The 10,146-nt window shown below is 35.4% G+C and overlaps 1 protein-coding gene across 1 annotated transcript in view; it reads right to left on the reverse strand.

Annotated features, from left to right (window-relative positions):
* LOC103797869 (vacuolar protein sorting-associated protein 13A-like) overlaps positions 1–10,113 on the reverse strand; it is a gene marked incomplete at its 5' end in the record, with an annotated part of 43,990 nt that extends 33,877 nt beyond the window's left edge. Inside the window, 11 exon segments of the mRNA XM_009070105.1 lie at positions 452–598; positions 693–797; positions 1,570–1,965; positions 3,050–3,347; positions 4,531–4,634; positions 5,680–5,840; positions 6,721–6,982; positions 7,098–7,256; positions 8,324–8,425; positions 9,161–9,517; positions 10,024–10,113. Coding sequence (XP_009068353.1) covers positions 452–598; positions 693–797; positions 1,570–1,965; positions 3,050–3,347; positions 4,531–4,634; positions 5,680–5,840; positions 6,721–6,982; positions 7,098–7,256; positions 8,324–8,425; positions 9,161–9,517; positions 10,024–10,113 — 2,181 coding nt within the window.
* Positions 10,114–10,146: the final 33 nt, after the last annotated feature.

Below are 10,146 nucleotides of genomic sequence, written 5' to 3' on the forward strand. Positions count from 1 at the left end.
GAGCACTAAAAACCAGCAGAGATACTCAATCCAGATCAACAATTTGGAGCTGTCTGAACTGATCCACATGGGGGAATTTGTTCCTATATCAAAGTGGCACAATGCGCACCACATCAGCCAAAACGCTCTACCACATCCCCCTGCTAAACTGAACAGAAGATTCAGTGCCACTGCAGCAAGATCTAGTAACAGTGCAGGTCTTTTTCTCATACTGTTTATGAGGCAAGGTGATGGAAAACAAAATCAAATTACAGTGCAAACCAGCTTTACAGTATGTCCTAAAACAACATTGAGAAATGGTAACAGAACACAAGGTAATGCATTGAAAAAGCACAGTATATTCAAGCATTGCCACTGAACACTGTGGCTCATATTTTCCATGAGAGAGTGTCCAAACCAATTTCATCTTCCTTAGGGACACAATTTGGAATAGCTTCCATTGTAAGTTTACCTGTTGCAAAACAATGGGAATCCACTTTTCCTTGCCTTCTTCAGCTACTTCCAAAGTGTATTTACTTCTATTTGAGATCATAAAAAATGGAGTGAAAGTTACAATCCTAGTAATATTAAAACTGCTGTTGTTTATGGTGACGCCAACCTATGAACAGAAAGACATCATTAGAAGAATACAGTTCTGGCCTCACTTATGTCTCCTGAAAAAAAATTAAATTTCAAAGATACATTTAACTCACCTGATATTCCTTTTTATGACTCTTGCATTTCACAGAACCATGACTTCCAACAGTGTCCAGTGAAAACGGATCTGACAGTTCACTGTCAGTTACCCTAAGTTGCACCTGTGAAGAAGCATTGTGAACTACATTTCAATTTACAGTCACTGACAACACCTAAAGTTACATATAAAATAGAAATAAACATAAATGCAAACATATACAGGAAATACTAGTGTTTCTATTGTAAAGTCAAGACATAACAGTCATCAGTATCATCTCACAAATGTATATTCTACCAAGATTAGTTACAAGCTATGTGGAATAAGCATTATAAGGGTATGATATTGCAGAGGAAGCAACCACATAAGGAACCTTTCCAAAATTTAGGACAATTACAATCTCAAAGGCAAATCAACACACTCTTGCAACCTCTCTCATATCATGCAGCCATCAGTAACATTCAGGCATTAAAAAACTCAAAGGGTGAACTGAATCTTAGCCTTAGGCTTCTATATACCCAGACTGAATCTACCAACCACCACTGAAAGCATTCATTTTTCAAGTACCACAGCTTCACATCTCCTATACAACCTCTATGTCTTATTTGGAATAAGGACATTTATTAATGCAGTTCAAATGGAATAAATAAAATATTTTTATTTAGGAAGCACTTCTCAGTGAATCTGTTTCTTAATAATACCTTTGAAAATGTGAATTTCTTATCTAAAGCTTAATTAGCACCACATTTAAAATATCATCTTTAGACATAAGATATTGTAGGTTTCATGCCCTTTACAGAGCATAGCATAGTATATATCAATTTCCAAGTGCAAAACTTTTTTCAGACAACAACGTAAGGGAGTGAGGAGCTGTCAGGTTTTGTAAAAGGCAATACCTTGTTATTTTGGAGGAAGTTTTTTGGCTGGAAAGAGAAAAGGAGTGGCTTTTTGTAATCTGGAGGATGCTTGCGGTGAATACCATCAGCTTTGTACTGCAACATTCGACCGGTCTTATTCACCATCCAGTACGGGCTGTGGATCGCTATAATTGTCTGCCCAGTTACGTAGGTCACGTGGACAGCAATATCCAGTTCAGTCTTATCCAGCTCCGTGATGCAGTAAAACGTGGTGAAGCTGATATCAGGTAGATTGCTTTTTATGTGGTACTCGCTTTTCCAATTTTGATCAAGATAGTTAAGCAACTGTAAATCTAGTTTTGTTTGATCCAAGACTGCGTTATGAATCTGGGCTGAACATCCTTCTTGCAGAGTGTCATATTTGTTCCCATTTCCCTTAAAAAAAACCAAACAAACAACCAGTGTACATTTACATGAATCACACACAAAAGTCGTATCAATTTCTATTTTCCAGCTAGGTTTAAAGATTAAGTTACTCAGGTACAATTTCAAGTACTTTTAAACACTATTATGCTACTTAACTATGTTACGTTCTTAAATGTCTGCCTTACCATACCATTCTGGAAAAAAAAAAATCTTTATGCATGGCCATCAATATTTAACACAAAAAAAAAGTCACCCAATTCAAACACACAAATATGCTTCAATGACAGATTTCTTCAACACAGTGATTCCTTCAAAAAATTCAAATTTATGAGAGACATACAGAAAAGAGCCTCTTAAGGTACAAACTACAGTCTCTAATTCTAATCATTGTGTGTCTGTGATGAAGTTTTATTACGACATTCTACTATTTGACTCCAAATACTAAATATTACGACTCTCTGCAAAAGATCTTTCTGTGCCTCCCAACTATATTTCTATTATCCTAAGTCTCCATCAGTAACCAGTGGGAAACAACCACAGCAGATCCATAGAATGAAACACTTAGTGCTGAGGAATCAATGTCTACATCACACGTTTTAGGTATTTCACTTGATACTGTCTATCCTCTGATGCTGGAATGAAAGCCTATTACTAGTCAAAGTGCACCTAATTATTTAATTTCATCTGGAAAGAATTTAAAGACTGGCACTAGGCTGCAATTCAAGCCAAAACCTGATGAAAAGGCAGGCCTGTCCGTGATAATTTGTTAAAAAAGCATGCTACTGCTGAAAGTCAATGACAGCACATAAAATGCTACCATAGGCTGAATCACTTGTCACTTGAGGCAGTTGTAACTCACAGGAAAAACTACACTGCTTAATCAGGCTCAAGTGGCACTTGAGCAACACAGTGGCTGTCTCACAAGGCCAAACTCACACAGTGGATTTTTTACTTTAGAGATTAAAAGACCTTGCTTCACAAATACCCTAACAGAAGCCCTTTTTTTTAAATCTCCATTTATATTTCAACCAGCTGGTCAGCTTTCATATCATGGGTGGGAAACATCAAAAAAATACAAGTATTAAGTAATTACCTCCACAGAATAAGATATTTGATAAGGAAGAAGATTGCGAAGAAGAACAGAAGGCCATAAATGCACAACATAGGGAAAATCCCACTGATCTTCTGCACATAACGAAGTTGTCAATGAATCTTTTACAGGAACAATATTGATGACAAGTGAGTGGTTCGTTGACCTCACAGACTGGCATTTCCTTTGTAATAAACTGTCAACATTTTTCACGATTTCATCAAATGTAATTCCTTCACACGTATCATACTCTCCATCCACTCCATTTTCATTGGCTAACGGTTGCAAACTCAGTATGGACCTGCAAATTAGAACATTTGTGGGCATTCAATATGAGATTGAATTTTTCACTTATAAAAAAAGTTCACTGCCTGCTTTTGTCTTGCTTAAAGGAAGACTCAAAAGGTAGACCAGATCCCAGAAGTTCATGGTATTGTAACAGCTGGGGATTTTGTTCCATAATTCCACATGCTTCGCTTACAAAGAAATGACTGTTGGAGATTCTTACAAAGAGGCTGCCGAATTTCCTGCTCTATTCCTGACCAAGCAAAGCATCTGGATAAAAAACCTACTCCTATGACAGATGTACAGAAATTGCCCTTCTTTCCAGTCACAACAAACCATCAAGTTTATGGATTACACACACACCTGTCTTTTGTAAGGCAATGGCTTTAACCTAATACAGCAGCTCCTTGACTGAAGATTTTTTTATTAGGACACATTTCCTAACTGCCTCAGTCTCATCTGTGCAATGAATCAGAATGTCACTAAACACTACTAAATGAAATACAGATGGCAAGAAATATTAATGAATTAATGAATCTACTGTAAGATGTAACTTAAGCAATGAAAAAGATACACAGCTCTTGTAAAAATATGAGGAGAGTGTTTGGGGGAAAACAGAAGAAGTTAGTCTCTGTATAATCATGGGGAAAAAAAAAAAAATCTATCTGCCTAAAACTTGGTAAAAGCTCAGCTAAATGGTACATGCAAACTCACTGCAGTTTTAAATGGTTATTAGCATTAATGTCCTAATGGCATAGTTATATTGTAAGCCAAGTTTTTCTAAGGTTGGCAAGTTTTTTCTACATGTGTGGTAAGAGTTTAAGTGTATTAGTTTCAAAGTTTTACTTCAGAATCACAAAATCAAAAGAAGCCCTTTCAGAAAAAAAAAAGCTGCTCTGCTTCACTAGACGTCACCCCACTAAGAAGAAAGTCTGTAACATGTGGATAATAAGTATGTTCCAGGAGTACCTGAGCTCAGAAAAATAGATTTCAAAATACTTCCAATTCAACAATTAATGGTATTCTGTTTAACTCAGACTAGATGCCCTGCGAAGATCCTACCCAACAAGGTATCACAGGATTATTTCCAGTATTAGGCAGCAAAGGGAAACAAATTTCTTTTTAGCATAATTGTACAGATACAGCAATAAATCATGCATAACTATATTCCATGATAAAAGAACAGTGCAATAAAGTACCTGTAAGAAGAAAAGGGTATGTTGAACTCATTTCCTGGTGAAGCAGTCCCTAAACATCTTCCTTCCTCAAAAACATTCAACGGGATTGAAAAATGACTCCTTATCTACATGAAATAAAAATCCAGCAAAATTAGGAAAAAACAGGAAGATAAAAGTCTTTTGAGCCCAATAAAGTACAGAATGAAAACTCTCCTTTTTCATCTTACCCATTTACCGTTCAAGATCAAGTATTTCAAAAGGATTCTATCTAACAACAGCAAATCTCCTTAAATAAATGTATTAGCTATAAAATGCTTTTCAAGAAGAAACGTAAACCCCTCAAAAGCCAAAAGTAAATGTGAACTGTATAATAACTTTTTAAAGAATGTTCTCCTAAAAACATAACACATAAAATGGTCTGTGGGTCAAAAATTCCAATGGCGAAAAACACAAGGGAAGTCAAATGTTTAAGGTTAATCCATCAAATTCCGTTATCGGTTGTGGACATGCATCTCTCTTTTCTTTGCAAAGGGTATTTTTTATTTATTTCAGGGTTAATTTAATGGCGTTATTATCTTTAGAAAAAACATAATTTAGGAAGGAATGAAATGCAAGAAGGACACTATCACTACAGAATGCTAATATCTGGATCATTGCTGTACCTGCAAACTAGATGAAATCTATTTAAAACACTACTCAATCAAGAAAAGATACATGTTCAAAGGTCTTATTTTTCAGCTGACTTGGTACTAAATTTGCAATTAATGTATCAATGGTACAGGATGAAGAAAATGAAACAATCTGACCAGAAGATAACCTTGTGGAACCAAAACAAGGTTAAAAGTAGTTTGATCACTTCATACAAAACAAACAGCCCTAATTTTAGCCCTGCACTATTATCAAAAACATTAAATTATCCTGCTCCAAAATCTGGCTGACTTCCACCCCCATCCAAGCCCCCGTCCGTCACTTTGAAAACGTTTTTATTCTTGAAAATCTCTTCTATACATCCTTATAATACACCAAATGAAGCTATATGAACTGATCAAACTCACTGTAATTGAGTTTTTAAAGTGGTTTTTTTTATGTGTATATAAAGACTACAGGATCATTTTCATTCATAAAAAAATAAAGTAATGATGAATTTATAATGTATGGATATATAATAACCTGAATAGGAGAACGTATAGTTATCATCTTGCTTCCTTCAACAGTGTCAATTTGGCAGACTATGGACCTTTCAACACCTGATTCCTCATGCCTCACTCTGTAAATACACCGACCCACTTTTGTCAGTGGAATCTTTTCCACGGTGGAATGATTATGCGGACCTAGAATTTACAAGATGAGACATGAAACACTCAAAAGGAGCATAAAGACATAGCTGCAAAACAAAAATGTGCATTCTACAGAACTTGCTGCATCATTCAACGTAATTCTTAAAAAAATCAGAAGAAAAAGTACAGTCTCCACTCTTAAAACGCCAATCTTGCAGTGCTGCTAAGGAAACAGCAAAGATTCCTTCTTTTTGCCACAGGAAAAAGAATAAATGAGTCCATCACTCAAATATTTAAGTGCGCTTTGCCACTGCAAATAAAATTAGTGCTTCATGAGAAATGTTTACAAGATGTAATGGCTGATTAACAAGGTACAGCTCATAAACTGCAAAAAGAACTCAACTAATGCACCACGTGGTCAAGCTTGAAAAGCTCAATTGTTACAATAAATCAATTTAAATTGTTAACACTTACACCATTAAAAATAGCTACATTTTAATTTTAGCTTTAACTGTTTTGCTTAGAATTTTTTAAAATGATATTTTTTCTTAAACACATCTCCCTTAAGAGTAACTTCTGGGAACACATCTACACAGGACTCAGCATTCTAAAAGGCAAAATTCTTTTCAGCAGCTTAATTCTGCAATAAAATATAAATACAAGCAAAAATATTTGACTGCAATAAAGATTAGTTACCTAATTAATTTATCACAGTAGGAAACTTACGCTACAAAAATTTACAAGTGTGATACACGTAACTCTTAGCAGCAAAGACTCAAGCACAATTTCTAAGACTGCCACACATCTAGAATCTAAAGAAACACTCTTTTCCTGTTATGCATTCCTCCAATATTTATTGACATGTACAAGACCCAGTACTATGTATGATGCAGTTATTTACAAAACCAGAAGACATATGAACTTTGGAACTTACAGATCTGAATGTAAAATCTCTTGCTGCTCAGTGTGGTCATTGCTGTGAACTGGTCACTCTCATTTTTAGTTCTGACATATTCCATATTTAAATGCTCTCCATCTTTTAAATGAAATATTTTTGCTCCAAATTCAACATTAAGGACACTAAAGGAATCACTAGGTGAGACAGTGATGGAAAGTCCTAAAGAATTTATGATGACAAATGGTGCTCGGTCCTTTTTGAAGATGTCTGAAGTTTGGCTAGCTGCTTCAGCAAATGCCTAGAATGCAAAGAAAAGATACAACACATAAACACACCAAACAAGACTTAATCAAGATGATCTCTGCAAATATTCATCGAGCAATTCTGACACTAAGTTAAGAAACCTTTCTTACCGTGCCCAAGTTACTCAACATTTGTAGCCCACACTTGGATAGAGTAATGTTGAGCTGGTCTTTTGAGGAAACATTTATTACTGTTTTGTATTCTGGAACTTTGCAGTTTTCTTCTTCGTCTGAATCTGATTCAACCAGTGCTCTTTTAGCCTTCTTCATCTGAAAAGAGAATTTGAAAGAACTTTTATCTGACCACTTGTTCTGTAGTAGCAAGTTTCACCTCAAGACTTACTTTCTTTCACTCCCTCTCCCATTCTCACATCCCGTCATGATTTTCCTTTTTTTTTGCCCATCTTTTGTTTGTGATTTTATTCTCAAATAAAAACAAAAAAGGGGGAGGCTAAATAAGAGAAGAAATGAAAAATATATTCTGGAAGTCAATGCAATTCCAGTAACAGTAGCTAAATTTATGATTATTCAAAAGTAAAGAAAATACACTTAGATGCTAACTATTAACATACGCAGTAAATACTGTGTGATAACATTCACCTTAACACACTGAACAACGCTGTGTTAAAACTTACATATAACTAATTTCCTAGTATTGAAACAGTAACCCTGAATGTAGTCTTCATATATTTCCAAATCAAGCACCTATGTTTCCATTTGGTGGAAGGAAAGAATAGAAACCCGATGGAATACATTTTTCTGGCCTTCAACACTACTAGAAATCATGTATTTCCAAATGTTACATTTCAAATCCGCGTAAGAAGACAGGAGACTTGACTCACTTCCTCCCTCCTGAACTACATCTCATCTTTCTGGGAAATTCTTGGGGCTATTTTTAAGAGCAATTTCTTAACTCAGTCCATAATCTTTATTCATCTTAGACAATTACTGTAGAAAGTGCTTGATAATGACAGTCCTAGGAAAAAGGCCAGTTTTCCATTCTGAACAACCTCTCAGGTTAAAAATACTTGGAAAGTTTTGAAGAAAATCAGAAACCAATGTAATAAAACAGTTAAAGACAGACAGAGGAAAAATTTCCTGTCCTTAGTTAAAGGCTTATCTACTTTGAGACCAGAACTTGGACTATTTCCATGAACGCCGAAAACGTAAGAGCACTACTCCCACAGTACACCTGCAGAAAACCCAGTTTCATTCACCAATCGGGAAAAGAGGAAGGAACAAGAAGGAACGAAAATGTTAGATTAGTCTCAGCAATGAAAGGTGCAGTTTCTAAGGTACTGAAATGGAAGATTTGACTTCAGCTTTGGAAACTATACCTTGATTTCAAGAATCCATGGTTTGAATAAATCAGTCTTCTCAACTTCTAGAGGTTCAAGCAAAGGTTCCCACACCCCAAACATCTCGTTAAAATAGTGCACCTATCAAAATGCAGAAGTCAATCAGGAATTACCTACAACTGTTAAATCAAAAAATCTGATTCACAAGTATATTACTTTAATAACAGCAAAAATTAATAAACAGATTGCACTTTTGGCTCTCACCATAAGATGAAGCAAACGCATTAGAGAAATAAATGAGGCAGCTAAGCCTCCACTGCAAAGACCCACTAATATAAAAATGGTAAAAGGAAACATCACTTAAAAGTATAATTTTGGCTTAAACTGTAGGCACTGGAGGTCAAAAGCACTATAAGTAAGGAAGAATCTACCTATAACAAACAAACACTGAATTTTATGTCACTGATTTCCAAGTATGAGCCACTTGGGATGTTCTACGAGCAATATTCGTACAACACAGTATTTTATAGAAATGACACATGAATACATTCAACTGTAATCTTAAATGAAGATTTTCAGAGTTTTAGCCAGTTGCTACTCCATCACTTAATACTGATGCAACAGGCCTTTAAGAAGAGGTTAAATGTAAGATTGTGTAACACCAATTACTACCACTAATATTACATCTAATGCATTCGATTTTCATTTCAGTTTAACTACATTAACACCTCATTCCCACTGTGCTCCCACAACATGAATATGCAGGAGTTCACTCATCAAATACATGAGTTATTTTTCTTTTAATCTCTAAATAACACTTAGACAACAAGATATAGTATCTTTGCAAAGCCTTTTTTTAATGCAGGATTTCCTCACCTCTAGCTCAAGACGAGAACGTAGGTTGATTAGAGTACTCCAGTTCTTGACTTCTCCAGCAAATGAGGACTTGGCTAAAAGCATTGGTACCGTTCTGTGCCCAACCCCAGCTTCAAGTGTTAGAAACAGAGATTCTATATTAACTTTCAATGACTCTCCTGTGGGAACCAGCTCAGGGGTTGGATTTTTTTCTTCATTTTCACTTGTCTCTTCAAGAAACCACATTTTGAGATGTTTTATATCTTTCTTATTCCACAAGTCTGGAGGAATTTGACTAATCTCTTCTTCTGTTGTTTCTGTAGTTTGATAAAGGGCTGATGTAATTGTAATTACTGTGTTTATGATTATTGGCGAAACCTACAAATAAGAAATTGGAAAAATTGGAAATGAGAAGCTAGTACAGAAACAACTACTTGCCAACACAAAAGTATAATGAATATGTTACACTAATAAAAACACTTCAGTTCTCTACAGGACTCTCTTGTTTGAAAATGCACTCCTTTCCACAAGTTACAGGTTCAACCTGTACAGATTATCCACCCCTGCCTTATTTCCAGAGAGGAGCTTTCTAAACTACATCATCCAATGCACTACCCGAACACTTCAGAACTTATCTCTGCACATCAGACCATTTTATAAAGCACAGATTCCAAAACTGAAACATAGTGACACAATGGTTCATTTTCAATTTTGTCTGTTTTCACAAGCAAAACAGGAAGGTGATCTGATGAAGAACAAAAACAATTCCCCACTTCAGTCATCGCTGATCTTATTTTTTTTTTAAGAACCATGACAAAAGCAATTTCATAGCCCACTGAGAAGAAAATAGCAGACAACCAGTAACACAATAAAAGTCTACCTACTTTTATTGTTAGAGATTTAATCGTCAGATCAGCTGTTTGTGGATTAGTACCTGACTGCTTCATGTCAAAGAAGAAGTCACAAGGCTGTAATATCTACAAAGAAGAATAAAAACATTCTATTAA

Source organism: Acanthisitta chloris, unplaced genomic scaffold, assembly GCF_000695815.1.
Source record: "Acanthisitta chloris isolate BGI_N310 unplaced genomic scaffold, ASM69581v1 scaffold11582, whole genome shotgun sequence".
NCBI classification, from domain to species: domain Eukaryota; kingdom Metazoa; phylum Chordata; class Aves; order Passeriformes; family Acanthisittidae; genus Acanthisitta; species Acanthisitta chloris.